Consider the following 21977-nt stretch of genomic DNA (forward strand, 5'->3'; position numbering starts at 1 on the left):
TTTATTGATGAACAATATTCTATTTGTAGGAGTATACAGTTATTCATTCAGCAGTTGATAGATACTTGAGTTGTTCCTACTTTTTTACTATTATAAAAATGCTGCTATGAATGTTCTTTTTAAACTTATCTTTATTGTTGAATGTATTACCGATGTCCCTCTTCCCCTCCTCACCAATCCTGCCCCCTCCTGCTTTCCCTACACTATTGATTATGTCTATTGCTTATGTATATATGCATATAGGTTCTTTGGTTTCTCTATTTTCACCCTACCTCCCCCCTTCCCTTTGAGGTTCATCAGTCTAACAACCAATTAGTACTTCTGAATCCCTTCATCTTTTTCACTCAACTCCCCTCCCATCTGACAACCAACAAAAAGTTCTCTGTATCTATGAGTCTGTTTCTGTTCTGCTTGCTCATTTTGTTTATAGATTCAATTGTTGATAGATATGTATTTATTACCATTTTATTGTTCATCTGTTTTTATCATCTTCTTCAAGAAGACCTGTCAACATTTCATAGAATATTGGTTTGGTGGTGATGAACTTCTTTAGCTTTTTCTTGTCTGGGAAACTCTTCATATATATGGCCATTGATTCTAAATGACAGCTTTGCAGGATAGAGTAATCTTGGTTGTAGGTACTTGCTTTTCATCACTTTAAATATTTCTTGCCACTCTTCAGCCCTGCAAAGTTTCTTTTGAAAAATCGACTGATAACCTTATGGGAGCTCCGTTGTAGGTAACTAACTGCTTTTCTCTTGCTGCTTTTAAGATTCTCTCCTTGTCCTTAACCTTTGAATTTTGATTATGATGTGTCTTGGTGTGGACCTCTTTGGGTTCATCTTGTTTACAACTCTCTATGCTTCATGGACTTATATGTCTGTTTCCTTCACTAAGTTAGGGAAGTTTTCTGTTATTATTTTTTCAAATAGGTTTTCAATTTCTTGCCCTCTCTCTTCTCCTTCTGGCACTCCCATGAGGCAAATGTTGGTATTCTTGAAGTTGTCCCACAGGCTCCTTATACTATCCTCATATTTTTGGATTCTTCTTTCTTTTTTCTGTTCTGATTGGGTGTTTTTTGCTTCCTTATATTCCAAATTGATGGTTTGCTTCTTGGCTTCACCTACTCTACTATTCATTCCCTATAAATTATTCTTTATTTAGGTGCATTCTACATTTCTGACTGGTCCTTAATTATGCTCTTGAGGCCCTCACTAAGTTCATTGAGTGTCCTTATAAGCAATATTTTGAACTCTGTATCTGTTAGATTGCTTATCTTCATTTTATTTAGTTATTTTACTGGAGTTTTGTTCTATTCTTTTATTTGGGACATGTTTATTTGTCTCCTCATTTTGGCTGCCTCCCTGTGTTTGTTTCTTTGTATTAGGTAGAGTTGCTGTGTCTCCTAGGCTTCCTAGGATGGTCTGTTGTAGTAGGTGTCCTGTAGGTCCAGTGGCACAGCCTCCCTGATCTCCCAGCTGGGCCCTCGAGGTGCCCCACATATGTGGACTTTATACCCTTCTGTTGTAATTGAGTCATGATTGCTGTTGGCACGTTAGTGGGAATATTTACTCAGGCTGACCAGCTGCAAGGACTGGCTGTGCCCACTAACCACCGCCCTCTGACTACTTTGGATGATCAGCTGTGCAGGGGCCCACCACATAGAGCAAGACTTACTTCAGCAGTTTTCTGGTACCCCCTGAGTTCATTCCTTGAGTGTGTCACTTGTGGAGGTGGTTGAGTGGTGGTGCTCCAACATGGTCTGAAGCTGTGCTGGCTCTGGGGCAAGGTCAGCAACTGCCTGTGTTCTACCCAATGCCATGAGGCATAAGCTACAAAGTGATCTACAAATAGCTGTTTCTTGTGCTGGGCTTGGAGGTGCCCAGGAAAAGCCAAGCTGTGAACCAAGGCTAGCTGCTTCTAGTGCTGGGCCTGGGGCCACTTAGCGAGAGGTATGGGGTCACTGTGGCCAGTTGCTGCTTGTTTGAGAATTTAGGGAAATCTGAAGCAGGAGCCCAAACAGGCCAATCCTATGGTAAAGCCACTGGGAACAGCTTGGGTGGGCCTGAAAGCTGGGTGGGGCAGGGCCTCAGTGCAGGGCAAACAGTCTGAGCCAGGTTGCTGGAGTCCCACATATGGTGGCCTTTGCCTGTGCTGTGGGGGAAGGGCTCACGAAAGGAAAAATGGCCTCCATCAGCAAACCTGTCCAGGAGAAAGCTGCCTCTCCAGTTCTTGCCCTGATGCCAAACAACTCAGTTCTTCCCCATATGTCTCTGGTGCCTTTTAAGTTGCCTCACCTTGTGCTGGAGCTTCGAGCTCTTTAAAAGGAACTGCCTGGGACTCCAGAAGCCTCAGCCTCAGTTTCTGCTGGTTTTTAAAACCAGAAGTCATGGGACTTCTCTTCCTGGCACTGGAACCCTGAGCTGGGGAGACGGGTGTGGGATAGGGACCCTTCACTCTTCAGGGAGGACCTTCACAGCCGAGGTGTCCCTCCTGATTTTTATCCACCACATGTGGGTCTGGGACCAGCCTGTCCTTGCCTCTGCCCCTCCAACCAGTGTTGGTGTGGCTGCTTTTTTTTTTTTTTAATCGTCACCCGAGGATATTTTTCCATTTTCTGTTCAGATAGAGTGGGATGGAGAGAGAGGAAGAGATAGAGAGAGAGAAACATCAACGTGAAAGGGACACATCAAGCAGCTGCCACCCGCACAACCAACCAGGGCCGGGGACAAACTGCAACCGAGGTACACGCCCCTAGCGGGAACCAAACCCGGGTCTTTCTGAACTACAGGCCGACGCTCTAACTGCTGAGCCAAACCGGCCAGGGCGGTGTGGCTGCTTCTTTAATGTCATAGTTGTAGGACTTCCATTCAGCTTGATGTCAGATGGTTCTGAAGGATGGTTGTGCTGTAATTTAGTTGTAATTTTGATGTGGTTATGGGAGGAGGCAGTACTGCATTTACTTATGCCGCCATATATTTTTTCTTTTTTAATCCTCATCTGAGGACATTTTTGGATTCATCTTCAGAGAGAGTGGGAGGGAGAGAGGGAGGAAGAGAGAGGGAGAAAAATTGATGTGAGAGAGACACATTGAGTGGTTGCCCCCCACACGACCCCAACTGGGGCCGGGGACAAACTGCAACTGAGGTATGTGCCCTTAGTGGGAACTGAACCCGGGACTCACTGGTCTGCCAGCCGGTGCTCTAACCACTGAGAAAAACTGGATTAAAAAAGAAAAAATATGTGGCAGCCTACACTGCCATCTTGGCTGGAAATCTTCTCACTATGAATGTTCATGTACAAGTTATTGTGTGGACATACATTTTCATCTCTCTTGGGTAGAATTGCAGGGTCTTATGGTAATTTTATGTTTAATATTTTGAGAAACTTTCAGACTGTTTTCTAAAGTAGCTGCATCATTTTACATTTCCACCATCAGGTTATAAGGGTTCCAATATATCAACACATTATTATATATCTTTTTTATTATAGCCATCCTAGTAGGTGTGAAGTGGTATTTCATTGTGGTTTTGATTTGCATTTTCCTGATGGCTAATGTTGTTGATCATCCTTTCATGTTATTATTGGGTGGTTGTTTATCTTCTTTGGAAAAATGTCTATGCAGAGCCTTTACCCATTTTTAAAATGGGTTATTTGTCTTTTTATTATTGAGTTATAAGAGTCCCTCATATATTCTAGGTACAATTTATCAGATGTAATATTTTCAAAATTTTCTTGATTCTTTGGGTTATTTTTCCATATTTTTGTGTCCTTTGAAGCTTAAAAGTTTAAAATTTTTATGATGCTAAATTTATCTTTTTTTTTTATTGTTGCTTGTGCTTTTGGTGTTATATATAAGTGTATACTAGGTTTTTAAAAAAATTAGTCTTAATATGACAGATATGATACAAGTATAAGCTTTGGCATCACAGTTTTGGTTTTTAATTCCAGCTCTGCCCTGGACAAGTAATTAAACTCCATCAGCCTTAGTTACTCATCTGTAAGATGGAGATAATAATAGGACTTACTTCTTGAATTATTGTGGAGATCAGATGAAATAATGTATGTGAAATACTTAAGAATTTTGCAGGGCTGTGGTAGCACTCTACTGTTAGCTTTTATTGTTAGAATACCAATAATAATAAACTCTAGTGCTTCGAAAGTTAAACTGAAGCCAAGCAGTATATGTGAAGATGTTTGCAGTGATAGATAGTTGTAATGTGGTATAGACAACATTGAGTTGGGCCCCCATGAAAACTAGCTACAGGAGTTATGGTAGTTATTTCCAGCTGAGAGATCTTAAGAAGAGTGTTTTTTAACATCACATGGCTGGGAAATGATAGAGACGGGATTAAAACCTGGGGTTGTTTTTTGTCTTAAAATCACTAGTTTTTCAGCAACAGATTTGTAGTAGGACTCAGGTGACTGAGACTTTGTGGTCTTTAAGATGAAATATTACCTTAGACAACAATATAGAAAAGAAAAGGGATATTATGGGAAATTATTATTGATAGTGAGCATTATATGAGAATCCTGGAATTAGAACATAATTGAACAGAAGGTTTAGGTTCATAAATAGCCTTAGCAAGTAATGACTTGTAATTATATGTACCTTGTTCTTTAAATAAAAAGAACTTCCCCCTTATTTCCAAAGTCATTACATGCTAATTGTTAAGTATTATAAAATATAAATAAACATAAAAGAGGATATCTTTCTAGACATTTGCTTAATATGCTTACATTCCTAATACATTTATAGTTAGAAACATCTCGTAAAGTGAGCAGATAGATTTTCTATTTCATATTTGAATTCATTAAGAATGAAGTAAGCCCTGTCCGCTTTGGCTTACTTCGTCAGCCTGCGGTCCAGAGAGACCTGGGTTTGGTTCCCGCTAAAGGCATGTGTCTTGATTGCAGTTTGCCCCCGGCCCTGGTTGAGTCATAAGGGTGGCAACCACTCGTTGTGTCCCTTTCACGTCTATGTTTCTCTCTATCTCTTCCTCTCTTTCCCTCCCACTCTATCTGAACAAAAAATGAAAACAATGTCCTCGGGTGAGGATAAAAAAAAAAGAATGAAGTAAATTGCCCACCTGGTGTGGCTTAGTGGTTGAGCATTGACCCATGTACCAAGAGGTCGCCAGATTGATTTCCGGTCACGGCACATGCCCAGGTTATGCTCCCCAGAGGGGGGCATGCAGGAGGCAGCCAATTGATGTTCTCTCTCACTGATGTTTCTAACTCTCTCTCTCTCTCTCTCTCTCCCTTTCACTCTCTCTAAAAATCAATAAAGAAAAAAAAATGAAATTAATTAATTTACATGTAGATTCCTGTATGGTTTTAAACTCTGGATCTCCAGAAGATTTTTCAGAATTGTTTTGTGGTCTTTTGTTGAGCAGCAAATAATTCTTCCCATATTTTCTGAAATTTATTGACTACATGTACTTTACTGTTTACTCATCTAGAGAGAAAAAATGAACTATGATTCTCTTGGTACATTAGAGCTTCACGAGTAATTAACTCAAACAAAAAAAAAATGCCTGATCTTTAGCAAACATGTACTTCCTAAGGGTGATCAAGCAGACTGAAGTGGTTATTGCTTATAAACTCACCATTTTATGGATAAGCAGCAAACACTGTTTAAATACCTTGTAGAAACAGAGAGCAGGGACTCACAAACCTGACCTTGACTCCAGTGCTGTGATTTAAGGGTACATTCTTGAAGTCTGCATCTTTTACATGGGACTTTGCAGAGCTAGATACCATTCTTAGTTTTATTTTCACTAAAATTTATTGAGAAAAATACACCCGACTATAAGATAACATCAAATCTAAGTTGATAAAATAACTGTGACATTTCAAGTGCTATTTATGAGGTTTTTTAAAATTCTTATAAAGATTAGATGACTTCTGGTTAAGGTAATTTTTCTCATCACAGCCATTTATCTAGATAACTAAAGCAAAGCGGTAGAGCTATGCTGCTGGAGTTTGAGATTTATTACTACCGTTCTAATGATTCTCCCTCTTTCCTCTGCCTGAACTTCAACATTTTCTTTAGTTAGGACTATCCAGATTTTTTTGGTTAAATTGCATGGTAAATATATTTGATGATGAGAAAACCTCTAGTGTTTTAAATTTGTTTACACAGATTAGTTTAACATAATTTCTACTTAGGTTCTCAAGTATCAAATAATAATTTCATGCAAAAAAGGAAACAGGCTGTTAGTCTTCGAATGTATGAATTTGGTAGTGTTTGAGAGAAGTGTCATGCAATCAGTGGTTTGAATTTGTTGTTTTATTTCATTTTACTTTATTTGGCTAGTTAAACAACAAGTAATGTTAAATTCTGTGGAAGCCTAACTGGAACTAAACATATTTGATACCTGACCTTCACCTTAAATTCTAGCAAATGAAAATGTTAGATGTTTCTGTTGAATTAATAAACACCAAATGTCAAATGGAAAAATTATTATAAGCTTTAATTATGTGGTTTTAAGGGGAGAGATTCTGTGACAATCAAGGTTTATTAGTGGCTATAATTAGAAATTTATTTTTATTATAAGGAATTACAAGCCACTCTACAAAAATTGGAAGTTTTGTCCTAAGAAATGAAACTAATTAAATACAGAATACAGTTACATCTGTGTGTGTGTGTATTTTAAAAATGAAGTGATAGTATTTTTCCGTAATAAAACCTGAAGCCTCTTATAGTTAAGTAAACAGTATAGTCTATCTGGGGTAGTAGGCTTTTTTTTTTTTTTTTCCCCCAAGGTTGGGTCGAAACTGATAAATTATAAAACACTGTATACCTTAGGAATCTCTGTCTACTGCCTCATAATGATTAGCTAGTTCCTGTTAGAAATAGCTAGAACTTTGGAAACTGAGAGTTTCTAAGTAGCCCAATATATAAGTTTATTGTCAATATACAGCAACTGCTTATGAATGAAGGAGAGTGACAAGCTCAATTAGAAATGAGAGGAAGAGACAGTGGGAGCAAATTTGAGGAGGAGGAGATTTATTGCTTTTGGTTATTCCAGGTCTACTCCCTTTGCTTCATGAAACACCTGGACACACATTCATTTCCTTTTTTAATTGATTTTGAGAGAGAGATAGAAACATCAATTTGCTGTTCCATTTATTTATGCATTTATTGGTTGATTCTTGTATGTTCCCTGACTGGGGAGTGAACCAGCAACCTTGGCATATGGGGATGATGCTCTAACCAACTGAACTACCCGGCCATGGCATGCACTTTCTAATGGAAGAAATACTGAAGTAGAAATCTTGATTGGGCATTCCTAAATTCTATCCAAGTATGTTTAACCTAATCAGGACTATTCAACAGAAGTGGTAGCTGGAGTTTTACAGTAACTAATACTTCATAAGTGTCTAATTGTAGATATCTGGGAATTTTGGTGTTTCGTTTTTGTTTTTTTATTTCTAAGACTGGTGTGAGATAGGCATGGAAAACTTTTTTATTTTTTTTTTATTTTTAGAGAGAGAGGAAGGTAGAGGGGGAGAGAGATAGAACCATCAATGAGCGAGAACATTGGCCGCCTCCTGCATGCCCCCCACTGGGTTCGGGCCCACAACCTGGGCATGTGCCCAGATCAGGAATTGGCAACCTCTTGGTGCATGGGTCAACGCTCAACCACTGAGTCACACTGGCTAGGCTTGGAAAACTTCCCGATGAAGCAGAAATTCCATTCCATTTTACTGGATTAATCTCACAGAATAAATTATTTTGCTAAGATAACTCTGGTAATGTCAAAGCTAATTTATTTTAGTTCTTGTAATTTAACTTAAGTTTCTATTTCAGAATATAAATATTTACTGTGGTAAACCTGTCAGGAAATGCTAAATTACATAAATGATTATAAATGGCTAACAAGTTTTAATTACTACTGAATGTGTCTGGTTTAATGATGCTGGGATGATATGGAACTCTTGATAATTAAAACTAGACATCATAGTATAATATACATATTAAAATGGGCACTGATAACGTAGGAAGTCTTATTTAATAAAAGCGGCCCACAGATTGTGTTATTCTAAAATGAGATGGAAACTCATTTTGGAATGGTCATCAGGTCTTAGATATGGACCAAAGATGTGTGTTTATGTATTTTTTAAAAGAAATGAAAAGTTCTTTTTTTAAATTTCCTGAAAATGTCTCTGTAGTATTGTATTTGTAGATAGTGAAATACTATTTGTTTGTTAATTTTAGTGTCGAATTTTAATAATTTCAAATATAGAAAAATGAAAGGTTTATTAAGAGATGGGATATATTTTTCCTTTTATTAAATCTTCTATAGGATCTTTTCTTTCTGTTCTCAAGGCCTTTACTCTGTTCCAAGTCTTTCAACCATCTGGCAGCAATGATCTGTTGTAGTTGGCCGTTTATTATTGTTAAAGTTTTAGGAAATTTGTAAGCTGGTCATTAAATAAAACTAGTATTAAAAATTAAATAATCTAAACTTACAGTTAAATACATTGTATTAAAACAAAGGTAATAAAAACTAAAAAATTATCACTACCTAATTATTTTACATCTTACTATTATCTATGCTATTGAAGTTACTTATGCGTATTGTATCTGAATGGTAAGCATTCTATACAGTATTATGATATATACCTCTATTTCTCTTCCCAAATACATGTTCGATGACTTCACATTTGTTGACTTGTAATTGGGCATAGTGGGAGTATTTATTTACACCAGAGAAATTGGCAAATGAAATGTCACTTTTTTCCTTTGTTTTTTTTTTCCTTTTTGTTTTTCCTAAAGAAGGACTGGTTAAAGATTTGCCAGCACACCACACCATTGCCTGCAGTCTGCCAGCTTTTGGTCTTCTTGCTTCTAGGCTCTCCTCCCAGCTGATTGTCTCCTGCAACTCACCATGCTAAATTTTCCTAAATAGGGAAAGCTGAACATGGTAAAGAAAGAAATTAAGTCAGAAAAATGTGGTAAAATTCTATAGTTTTTGCTTTTAGTAATGGACAAGTTTAGCATCTCTGAGCCTCCATTATTTTATACTTAAACCAGGAACATTATTCCTTTCTTGTTCTATCTAACAAGATTTTAAAACTAAAATCACAGTGTGCTACTGTTGTCAAAGTTCCTTGGAAAGTGCTATATATACATTTTTTTTGTAAAATCCTCACCCGGGGGTATTTTTCTATTTATCTTTAGATAGAGTGGGAAGGAGGGAAAAAGAGGGAGAGAGAGAGAAACATCGACGTGAGAGAGACACATTGACTAGTTGCCTCCCACACAACCCCGACCAGGGCTGGGGACGAACTGTAATCGAGGTACATGCCCTTGACCAGCATTGAACCTGTGGCCCATTGGAATCGAACTCAGCCAAACTGGCCAGGGTTACTTTTTTTTTTTTTAAATAGTAAATACTTGCTTCACTTTTTCGTTTTTTGGTTTAAGTTTATAAAGTCTCATAATCAACAAGATGGAGTTTATATCCTAAATTGTCATTTTTCACAGTCTAACTGTCACCTATATTTCCAAGATTAATTCCAATGCTTATGTTTGATACTGGGATGGTGTGAGCTGGGCATAACATCACTTTCTAGATGATGCCACGGCAGATACTGCATTACCATGGTACTTCTTTAATTGCTATATTCAGATGGTTTCTAATTATTTTTGTTCTTGTTCTCCAGGAAAAATTAGCCCAGGATCAGACTGGGCAATACAGACAAAACCTAATTATCATCCTTTTTGTTATGGCTCTTGTTAAGATGCAAATATTGCAAGTTAATGTGAAAAGTGACATATTAAACCATTGTCACTCATTGATATCTTAGCAACAAATGATTGATTAAATTATTTAGCCTTCAAATTGGGTCCTAATTCAGTTACCTTTTAAGGAAAGACAAGTTGTAGAGACATCAGGAACACAGGGCAGAGGCCAACTGAGGAAACTGGAGACAAAGGAAGTGTAAACAAGAAACTAGACCCTTTTGAATTTTAGAGCTAACATGCATTTTGATACAATCACCGAACTCTCAATGACAGAATTTTAGACATCTTGAAGGAAAAAAAAGATGCTAAGGGAAAGAGCATATGTTTGGGGATCACTGCTTACAAATTCAATTCCTTCCTTCAGTAAATGAAATTTCACTCAAAAAAGGTCTCAATGCTCAACTTTCATTTAGAAATTTCTCTTTGTACATGATTTCTTTGTTTCATAATTCTTCTCCCTCTCCCTCCTTTTCCTTTTTCTTATTTTTATATTTTCTTTTCTTCATGAAGATTATTCTACCTTATCCACAATAGTTAGAAACAACGTACTTGAAAATAACAGGGGTATCCTGCCTAATCATTTACCATACCAGCCTCACTAGTTTCTGTTACAAATTGTTATTTATGATGTGGAGCAAGGAGACAAAACATAAGAAAGTTATGATCCCACCCTCAAGTAATAATACAGACATGATAATGAATTAAACAAATTGATACAAACTACTCATTAACCCTCTAGCTGTATATAGTCAGTTCAATAAACAAATAGCTCATTGCTGAATAAGGGTTGAGAATCTTCCTTCATGTCATTCACAGATTATTATATTTAAAATGGTAGAGATTGGACTTTAGCAATTACATTATAGCAAGCTATAAAAACTCCAAGTATCTGGTTATTTGCAGCTGTGGTTTTTTTTCCAAGAATATTTTTACTATAGAATATTTAGCAGTTTGTTTTTTTCCTCTAGAAAAGATTCTTGATCCTTTCTGAAAAAGCATTAATCACATTATTTCATAGGTACTGGTGTTTTATACAGATGTGTCTTATATGTTATGAAGCCCTAGTATTTATATATAAGTTGACTTATTTATATTCACAGTATGTCTCCACCCTTCTCCATATGCCAGAAAATGTGAAATGATATCAGATTCCAAGTCTATATTAGAGACCAAATCAAGTAAATATTTGTGTATGGCCTTCTCTTTATTTTAGCTGGACTGGACCAATTTTGAAGAAAGGGTACAGACAGCGCCTGGAGTTGTCAGACATATACCAAATCCCTTCAGCTGATTCTGCTGACAATCTCTCCGAAACATTAGAAAGGTATGTTCACGTACATTGTTTATTAGTTGGAGAAAGTAATTCATATTATTATTACTTAGAAAACTGACATATTAGAGGGCTTACTTAATAAAATAGTATATTTAAAATAGGAACATCTTATTTTCTTGCTGAAGTCTTGATCAATTAGAAATTAAACAGTGAAAAGATGAAAGAAAATAACATTTTCCTGAGAAATAGACTTTTTTTCCTGAAAAATACAATGAAAATCCAAGAAGTTATTTGTCATTAAAGAACATTAGATAGATTTAGTGAAGACAGAAATAATGTCTATATGAAGAAAATTGTGCATTTGCCTCCAAAATCCTAATATTTGAGTATAAGTGACATCTTAAGGTAATGGCTTTTAGATAGCAGAGAAACTTTAAAATTTCATAATTTTGAGTACATACTGACTGCCAGGCATAGTGTCTATTTGCAGTCACTGTGAGAGGAAAACATTATCATCATCTTGCAGAAGAGTAAACTTAGGCTCAGAGAGTTGATGTAATGTGATGTAAGTTAATGATGGATGGAGCCATGAGTCTGCACTCCCAGCCTCCCTAGGAATAGTGTTTCCCATTGCAAGAAGTCCCTTTTTCTAAGACTACTGGTTAGAACACTTAAAGAAACCAAATTAATTAGCTTAAGTAAATAAAAAAAAAGAAAGAATGTATTGGCTCATGTAGTCTAACTGTATGAAGACCTAGGTAGAGAACTGACGTCTTAGGGACTGAATGGAACCAGGGACTCAAATACCACCTGGTGGCATATGACTTGTTTTGGTTTTGTTCTCAGACCAGCTTCCTCCATGCAGTGGGTCCTCAGAACACCTTACTATTATCTTTAAAAACCACAGAGAACAGAACCCTTTCTCCTTGGCTAAATGTGGAAAATTCTAGAGACTCTTGAGTCACATGCTCACTCCTTGGACCAATCACAGTCATGAATGAGTTAGATGGGGTCTTGTGCCAGAAGCACAGGGTCTGATACCAAATGATAAGGAGAGGGGAAAGGGAGTTGGCAAAATAATAATAATAATAATAAGTAGCTAATAAATTATTGAACCAAAATAAAGTTGAGTAGACTTACAATTTGTTTATTTTCATTAAAGTTATTTCATTTTTTGACATTTTAAAGGCAAAGTAAGATATACAACCTTATATTTCTTTATTTTAATCAAAGAATTAGGCCAGTTGGAGTAGAAAATTCATATTTCCAAGATAAAGGACCAACTCTTAGATCTCTGCTAACTTCCTCTTGGACTACAAACTGTTCAAATCCCCCTCATTGAAAAAAAAAATTCTCTAATCTTGTCTTTCCCTCAGATCACTACCCCCATTCTTTTTTCTTTTTCTTTCACAGCTAATATTTCTAAGCTTTCCAGGTCTTTTCACTTCTTCACCTTTAATTTACAACTCAGCTCCCTAAAATATGATTTTCAAGTCTACTATGTTCTTAAAACCACACCCGAGACCTCTTAATTGTCAAATATAATGGCATCTTCCTACATGACTTCAGTGTTGAATATTTCTTCCCACCTTGAAACCATTTTATTTAAAAAAATTTTTTTTTTCTTTTAGAGAGAGAGGAAGTGAGAGGGAAAGAGAGATGGAAACATCAATGAGAGAGAACATTGAATGGCCACTTCCTGCATGCCCCCCATTGCGGATTAGGCCCACAACCTGGGCATGTGTCCTGACCAGGAATTGAACCTGCGACCTCTTGGTGCATGGGTTGACGCTCAACCACTGAGCCACACCAGTTTTTTCATGTGACTTCATATTTACCTTATTGTGAATCACTGAATGATAGGCAAGCTCCCTGTGTGTGAGTGAAAGAATGGAGAAGAGGGTAGGGAGGTAGAGAGATGGGGTAAGGTAATTAGGCATTATAGATAGTAAGCTTCTGGGGGAAGCTAATGTTGATGCACAGAGACTACCAAGCTTGCCCTCAAATCTCAGTTGTATGTTCTTTCTTTGTATTAACTTAGAACTACCTATAATAATGGTATATTGATAGTTACCAGAATAGCTATTGATCAAATGCAAAGCCTTTATCTAGTTCTTGCCTATGGTTTATGAAACTTTTCATCTCTGACAGTTTAAACATGAAGATGAAGATAACATTTAGAGCTATATTTTATCCTTTTGGGAAAAGAAAGAGGGCTTTTACCAATAGAAAGTAGTGGCAATAACTTAAAATAAGTATAGTCAGCTCATGAACCTATAGTATTTAAAAGAAAACAAAACATTTATTTATATATCAACCATTTTTAGACTAGTTTATATTTCTACTAGAAAATATAGAATTTGATTCTCTTCTGATCTTCCAAAGTCTTACTTTGGAATGACTTTAGTAGTTGAAAATAAAGTTTGATGATATTTGTTTCATAACTCCATATTTTTTTTTAAAAAGTCTGATTTTTTAATCTTGTTTTTGATTTAATGGTTAAATTATGTAAAATCTACTTCAATTCTAAACAAGTAAAAATCATGAAGTGATGGGGGAAAAAAATAAAATACTTGTTTATTTTTTACATTATTCCAAGCTTAGCAATGTCTATTCATGCCATACTTTATTTGTCTACATTTTGTGTTGCTTTTAAGAAGCCCAGAACCTAATGTGGCCTTTTCATGTCAACTCTCAAAATGGATATATGGTGGAGCATTGGATTCTGCCAAATAATCTGAATGAGCATTGGTGTTGGACGGTCTCCACGCATTTCATCTCTTTAGTCACTTGGTTAATCTTCTTGGATGTACTTGTGTGAATAAACTATGTTAAGGAAAATAAAACAACTCAAATATTTGTATAATCACCTTATTGGGCCCACTTTTTATTCCTTTGCAGAGAATGGGACAGAGAGCTGGCATCAAAGAAAAATCCCAAACTCATTAATGCCCTGCGGCGATGCTTTTTCTGGAGATTTATGTTCTATGGAATCTTATTATATTTAGGGGTAAGAATATCATATATAAATTTATTATGGATAAAATAATTATTAGGTCAAATTCAGCCAGTTACATATATGAATGTTTGTAATATTTTGAAATCATATCTGCATGCTGAATTGTTTCGACAAAAAATAACAAAATTTAAAAATTTGGTAGTGAGGTACTCTTGTTTGTCTCCTACACATGCATCAGTGTGAAGAGAGCACCATGCCTGAAAATGCCAAGCTTTGGGTATTTAAGTGTCATCTGGGGCATTCCTGAGTTGCTCTCAGCTGTGATTCTGATCTGTTCAATTTTTACATCACTAGAGCCCCCCCCCTTTTTTTTAATCCTCACCCAAGGATATATTTATTGGATTTTCTTAGAGAGAGAGAGATTGAGGAACATTCATATGAGACAGAAACATCGATCCCTTGCCTCTTATGAGTGCCCCGATGGGGCATCAAGCTTGTAATCTGGGTTTGTGCCCTGACCAAGAATTGAACCAACAATCTTTTTTTTAGTGTACGGAATGCTGCTTCAACCAACTGAACCACCTGGCCACGGCACCACAGCCTCATTTTGAATTCTTGGTTATAACTTATAAAAGGCAGTGGCAAATTGAAAACTTATTTAGTCTTGAAGGAAAAGATGCTCATAAATTTGCTTTGGGATGTGAAGTATCATTTGGATACACTTGTATTTATATTTGTATTCCACCTTTGCAGAGTTAGCTGTGCCCTAGTGTCTCCCAAAGAAATGTCATTCAAGTTGCATTGCTTTAAGAATCTGTCGTTCAAGCACACCAAGAAAAATATATTTAAAATTTATCTTGACAAAAATGACCACGTTTATATTAAGAATATTTTGTGCTATTCTAAATAATCTCCTAGAAAAATTCTTCTGGTTTTTGAAATTATCTATCAGTCTACCTACCTACCGACCTACCTATCTATGTATTCCTATAGCAACCTGCAACAGTTTGGGGGTGAAAATAATTTGTTCATAAATGTGAATAAGATAGGTGAAGACTTAATTATCTTTTAAGGTATCTTTGAGGCAATTTTTCTCAAAGAGAGCAATCAGAGCTTTGGGAAACAATTTTATCCATAGCTTCTGGTTCTACTGACTTAATTTTTAAAAAAATATGTTTTGTTTGTTACTTCAATGACTATATTCTGTACATTTGAATTAGTGTATATGGAGTATAATCTACTTTGATTGTACCATATAGAATGTAACATTCTCAATAAATCATTGTTGGATTGAAGTAATTGATACTTCAAACAAGTGTTACATTATGACTAAGATCGCAGTGAAACTAAACATTTTTTCCCTAGTGATGTTCTCCATCACATGCTACTCCTAGTAATTAACATAACCATAATTGAATGGAAGCTGGAAAAGAGGCCTAATTATCCAGTGCCCCCATTTTTTTAATACTCAATCCGAGGAAATTTTTCTCTTTATCTTCAGATAGAGTGGGAGGAAGAGAGAGGGAAAGAAAGGGCGAGAGAGAAACATCAACGAAAGAGGGACACATTGACCGGTTGCTTCCTGCACGATCCGGACCAGGGCTGGGGATGAACCGCAACCGAGGTACATGCCCTTGGCCAGAATCAAACCCACAACTCATTGGTCCGCAGGCCGAAGCTTTACCACTGAGCCAAACCTGCCAGGGCAAGCCCCTTTATTCTCTCCTGGCTTGTGAAAGAATTTATCCTCCAGCCTAGAAGTTTCATGTGAACAAAAGCACTCACCCAAACATGAAAGTTTAGATGATACACAAATATATTTATTGCAGTTATTTTTTGGCCTTGTATACACAGATCCCAAAATAAACATATAGATATTTTATTGATATTGGTATATTTTATTAATTTTAAAATATACTTGTATTGATTTTTAGAGAGAGAAAAGGAGAAGGAGAAAGAAATATTAATGAGAGAGAAACATTCATCAGCTGCCTCCTGCATGTCCTGTAGTGGGGGTCAAGCCCACAACCTGGGCATGTGCCCTGACCAGGAATTGAATTGGTGACCTCTTGGTGCATGGGTTGATGCTCAACCACTGAGCCACACAGACCAGACAACATGATATAGTTTATTGCACCTAATCTGTTCCAGGTTCATTATTATGCCGTTAATGCAGATTATTCTACTTGCTTCTCCTAATAAATGTCCTATATACAGATAAGGAAATTGAGAATCATGGAAATTGTATAACTTTTCCAAAGTCATGCATATGGTAAATTTGAATGATAAGCAGGTATTTTTAGCTCCAATGCCTATGACCCATCCACTACATCAGATTATACTTGCTGCATAACTGTATTTATAACGGTTGTATTTAGGTTCTCAACTGAATGGTGACTCTAGTTACCAGTCTTGAGTCTGCTGAGTTTTTTTTGCACCTTCTCAGGAGACACAGATTATCAGAAGCTTGAAGCCTGAGGATTCTTCCTGGGTCACCTCTAGGGGCAAATTTAAAGAAAGTTCACAGCAGAAAGTAGGATAGGAGAACCAACTAGAATTTTCTCACTTACTTATACTTAGGGAAGGAACTGTATGAAATCCACCCAAGAGCCAGTAGTGCTGAGGGTCCAACTTATAAACAAAATTAAAGAGTAGAAGAATGGAGTGGGTGTGGAGGACTAACTTATTCTTAAACTTCTCAAGTTTAAAAATATGTCAGCAAAAGGAATCATAAATGCTTTCCTGGGTGGGAGTGAGGGGAGAGCTGCTCCTGAGCTAGCCTGAACCCTGGGCCAGAGGTCTGCAACCAAACAGCTCATTTGAAGGGCAAAGTTTATTTGCACCAGCTCAGCTTCTGATAATGAACAGAATATTGGTGAGGAAAAGAACTGATGGCATGGAAGCTAAAATGTGTATGGTGAGAAGGCATGGAGAAGAAAAATTAACAGTGGCAGTGCCTCACCTTTGTCACAGAGAAAAGGCCTCGCTGAAGCCAGGCAGTTTTAAATAGTGAAAGTGTTCAAAACTGTAAGTCTTAAAGACTTTAGGTATGAATTGAGGTGGTTAAAATGAATGCATCTGATCTCTTAGCTGGACCTCTTTGTTTTTACTTACAGGAAGAAAAGAAGGGGAGAAAGTTTTGTCATTTTAATAAGACCTGTATCTTTTTAAACAAATTATACCAATGCTTAACTATTTACAGTATTTCTTATGGGCATTTCTTCTTTTCTTTGTGTGTGCCATCTTGGTAATTTTTTAGTTCCATGAAATGAGCAGGGATTCTTGAATTTGCTATAACACTACTCCTAGTGAAAGGGTGACATATTTTCAAAATGTCCTGTACATTCTTAGTCCCTCTAAATAAGGATAATTGTGCTATAATGTTCGATAGAATGTACTGATAGAAACAGTACTATAAAATTTACTATTGACCATGAAAGGTTAAGAAAAAAGGAAATGTCATCAAGAAGGAGCTTGTCTCTCTGCAATGTTGATGTAATTTTAAATCATGTTAGCTATGGCCTCTCATCATTAACTATGTACTTGTTTTTCTCCATTTGACTCAGCAGCCAGATTCAACATTGCCTTTCACATCTAAGACTCACAGCATAGAAGAGAAACTGGCTGTTGAAAAAATGAGTGTGAGAGGCAGTTAAGGATAAACAGAAGGAAGCCAAGATGACAGAATTGTGTAAGCAGATTACTGAGAGAATGTGGTTATCACAATACACTTATTATAATAAGAAATTCACAAGTGTTCACTCAAAAATATTCTTGATTCCTAGGCAGCTCTGGACATATTTCTTCATCAAATTGCGATACATGTCAGTGCAACTTGGGTCAAATTAGTTTTATTCATTAAACTCTAAGAAGTTTAAGGGCATAAAGGAGAAGTCCTAGTACTAATGTTGTGAGAATTCTCAAGTCTCATAGTCTATGGTGCAAAGGAAAACTTTGCCCCTTATGTTTCGACTGAGACATTGTGTAGATGTTTGAGTTCAAGCATACTATTAAAGAAGGGGGAGTGTTCAGGAATTCTGCATACAGATAGTCTCTGGCTTGAGCACATGGACTTACTTATTATGCCCCTTCACCTGAGTACAACTACCTTTAGCAAATCTAGATGCCTGTCATGCAGGATTTATTTTTCAGATTCCTCTCCCATCCCCACAACTCCCCATATCTAGCTACTTCTGTAAGGGAGTATAGCATACAGTAACTTACATGCTATACTCACTACACTCACCCTATATCCTGAAAATACTCCCTACTGTAACCCATCTCTAACACACAGGCAGCACTTCCTAGTGCTACCCACAGCATTCTACACCTTCCCCCAGTTCCTGCAACATGAGGATTTGAAAATTCTTGGTGTTCAGATTTCTTTGAAACAAGGAATTTTTACGTCAAGCTATAGAGTAACCAGTAGCCTCACCCCAGATAATGTAATTTAATTGATCTGGGATGGGCCCTGGGATAATAAATAGGATTATCTGAAAAAGTTCCCAGGTGATTCTCATCCAGGTAGACAAGCACAAAAGTTATCATGCAATGCATATGACTTTGGCTAGAATCTAATGTGAGGGGGTTGGAGGTGGTACATATGGGGTGGTACATATAGGAAAGACACTTCAGTTCGATTTTTTCTTAATGATAGTACTTAAAAATATTTAGTAATATATATTTTTTTGAGTTATCAAACAATGAGATATTTTATTTTATTTTTTTAATTTAATTAAGTTTTGTTACAGATGTTTCTCCTTTTTCCCTACCTGATTCTCCCCTCACCCTCCCTCCCCGCCCTGTCCCCAGTTTGTTGTCCATGTCCACTGTTCATGCATACATGCATATAAGTTCTGTGGTTTATCTCTCCCCCACCATCCCTTCTTCTGGGGATTGTCAGTCTGTACCCCACTTCCAGGTCTCTGGACTACCCCATTCCTCAGACTTTTATGTCCATTATATTCCACAAATAAGTGAGATCATATGATACTTGTCTTTCTCTGTTTGGCTTGTTTCACTTAGGATGATACTTTCCAGGTCCCTCTATGTAGTCTCAAAGGATAAGAGATCTATCTTTCTAACAGCTGCATAGTACTCCATTGTGTATATGTACCACAGCTTTTTTATCCATTCGTCTACTGATAGACACTTGGACTGTTTCCAGATCTTAGCTATTGTAAATAGTGCTGCTCTGAACATGGGGGTACATATATTCTTTCTGGTTGGTCTTTCAGGCTTCATAGGGTATATTCCTAGAAGTGGGATCACTGGGTCAAATGGAAGTTCAATTTTTAATTTTTTGAGGTAACACCATATTGTTTTCCATAGTGGCTGCACCCGTCTGCATTTCCACCAGCAGTGTACTAGAGTCCCCTTTACTCCACACCCTCGCCAACACTTTTTGTTTGATGATTTGTTGATGGCGGCCATTCTGACAGGTGTGAGGTGATACCTCATTGTTGTTTTAATTTGCATCTCTCTGATGATTACTGATGTTGAGCATTTCTTCATATGTCTCTTAGCCATTTGTATGTCCTGTTTGGAAAGGTGTCTATTTAGATCTTCTGCCCATTTTTTAATTGGGTTCTTTGTCTTCCTTTTGTGGAGTTGTATGAACACTCTATATATATTGGAAATTAACCCCTTATCTAATATATCACTGGCAATTATGCTCTACCATACAGTGGGTAGCCTTTCCATTTTGATGATTGTATCTTTTGCTGTGCAGAAGCTTTTGAGTTTGATGTAGTCCCATGTGTTCATTTTCTCCTTTGTTTCTATTGCCTTAGGTGATGTATCAGTGAAAATTCTGCTGCGTATAATGTCTGAAATTTTGTTGCCTACAGTTTCTTCTAGGATTTTTATGGATTCATGAGTCACATTTAAGTCTTTTATCCATTTTGAGTTTATTCTTGTGTAGGGTGTAAGTTGATGGTCTAGTTTCATTTTTCTGCATGTAGCTGTCCAATTTTCCCAGCACCATTTATTAAAGAGGCTGTCCTTACTCCACTGTGTGCTCTTGCCACCTTTGCAAATATTATTTGAGCATATTGCCTTGGGTCCATTACTGGGTTCTCTGTTCTGTTCCACTGGTCTATATGCCTGTTCTTGTGCCAGTACCAGGCTGTTTTGATTACGGTGGCTTTGTAGTATAACCTGAAATCTGGTAATGTGATCCCTCCAATTTTGTTCTTCCTTTTCAAGATTGCTGTGGCTATTCAGGGTCTTTTTTGGTTCCATATGAACTTTTGAAGTACTTGTTCTAATTCTGTGAAGTATGCCGTTGGTATTTTGATGGGGATTGCATTGAATCTATAGATTGCTTTGGATAGTGTGGACATTTTAATGATGTTAATTCTTCCAATCCATGAACAGGGTATGTGCTTCCACTTTTTTATATCTTCCTCTATTTCTTTTTTTAAAGACCTGTAGTTTTCTGCAAATAGGTCCTTTGTTTTTTTGGTTAAGTTTATTCCTAGGTATCTTAGTTTTTTTTGCCACAATGGTAAATGGCATTGTTTTCTTAGTTTCTCTTTCTGTGAGTTCATCCTTGGTGTATAAGAATGCCATTGATTTCCTGAGATTAATTTTATATCCTGCTACTTTGCCAAATTCATTTATTAAGTCTAGTAAATTTTTGATGGAGTCTTTGGGGTTTTCTACGTATAGTATCATGTCATCTGCCAATAATGACAGTTTCACTTCTTCCTTTCCAATTTCGATCTGTTTTATTTTTTCTTCCTGTCTGATTGCTGTGGCTAAGACTTCCAGTACTATGTTAAATAAGAGTGGCAAAAGTGGGCATCCTTGCCTTGTTCTTGTTTTTAAGGGAAATGCTTTTAGTTTTTGCCCATTGAGTTGGCTGTAAGTCTTTCATATATGGCCTTTATTATGTCAAGATATGATCCCTCTATTCGCACATTGCTGAGCGTTTTTATGAGAAATGGATGCTAGATATGGTCGAAGGCTTTTATGGCATCTATTGATATGTCATGTGGTTTTTTTCTTCATTTTATTTATGTGGTGTATCACGTTTATTGATTTCTGAATATCGTACCAGCCTTGCATCCCTGGGATGAATCCCACTTGGTCATGGTGGATAATATTTTTGGTGTATTGCTGGATCCAATTTTCTAGTATTTTGTTCAGGATTTTGGCATCTATGTTCATCAGGGGTATTGGCCTGTAGTTTTGTTTCTTTGTAGTATCTATTTCTGGTTTTGAAATTAGAATTATGCGGGATTCATCAAACAAGTTTGAAAGTCTTCCTTCTTCTTGAATTTTTTGAAATAGTTTGAGGAGAATGGGTGTTAGTTCTTCTTTGAATGTTCGGTAAAACTCCCCCGAGAAGCCATCCGGGCCTGGGCTTTTGTTTGCTGTGAGAGTCTTGATTACATCTTCAATTTCTTCTGTTATAATTGGTCTGTTCAAGTTTTCTATTTCTTCCTGGTCCAGTTTTGGGAGACTATGTATTTCTAGAAATTTGTCCCTTTTGCTTCGATTGTTGAATCTATTGCCATATAATTGTTCATAGTAGTTGTTAACGATCTTTTGTATTTCTGTGGTGTCAGTTGTTACTTCTCTTTCATTTCTGATTTTGTGTATTTGGGTTCTCTCTCTTTGTTTCTTGGTGAGTCTAGATAAGGGTCCATCAATCTTGTTTATCTTTTCGAAAAACCAGCTCTTTGTTTTATTGATCCTTTGAATTATTATTATTTTTTTTTGTCTCTATGTTGTTTATTTCTGCTCTGATCTTTACTATTTCCATCCTTCTACTTGCTCTGGGGTTTTCTTTTTGTTTGCTCTCTAGTTCTTTAAGTTGTGAGGTTAGACAGTCTATTAGAAATTTTTCTTGTTTTTTGAGGTAGGTCTGTAGTGCTATGAACTTCCCTCTCAGAACTGCTTTCACTGCATTCCATAGATTTTGTATTGTTGTGTCTTCATTTTCATTGGTTTCCAGGAAGTTTTTGATTTCTTCCTTGATC

The 21977-nt window shown here is 36.7% G+C and overlaps 1 protein-coding gene across 1 annotated transcript in view; it reads left to right on the plus strand.

Moving 5' to 3' along the window:
* The window catches only part of CFTR (CF transmembrane conductance regulator), a 241327-nt gene that overhangs the window by 25498 nt on the left and 193852 nt on the right, over nt 1-21977 (plus strand). The window contains exons 2-3 of the mRNA XM_036246835.1: nt 10971-11081; nt 13932-14040. Coding sequence (XP_036102728.1) covers nt 10971-11081; nt 13932-14040 — 220 coding nt within the window. The remainder of the gene's footprint in view (nt 1-10970; nt 11082-13931; nt 14041-21977) is intronic.

This window comes from Molossus molossus, unplaced genomic scaffold (assembly GCF_014108415.1).
Source record: "Molossus molossus isolate mMolMol1 unplaced genomic scaffold, mMolMol1.p scaffold_m16_p_7, whole genome shotgun sequence".
NCBI classification, from domain to species: domain Eukaryota; kingdom Metazoa; phylum Chordata; class Mammalia; order Chiroptera; family Molossidae; genus Molossus; species Molossus molossus.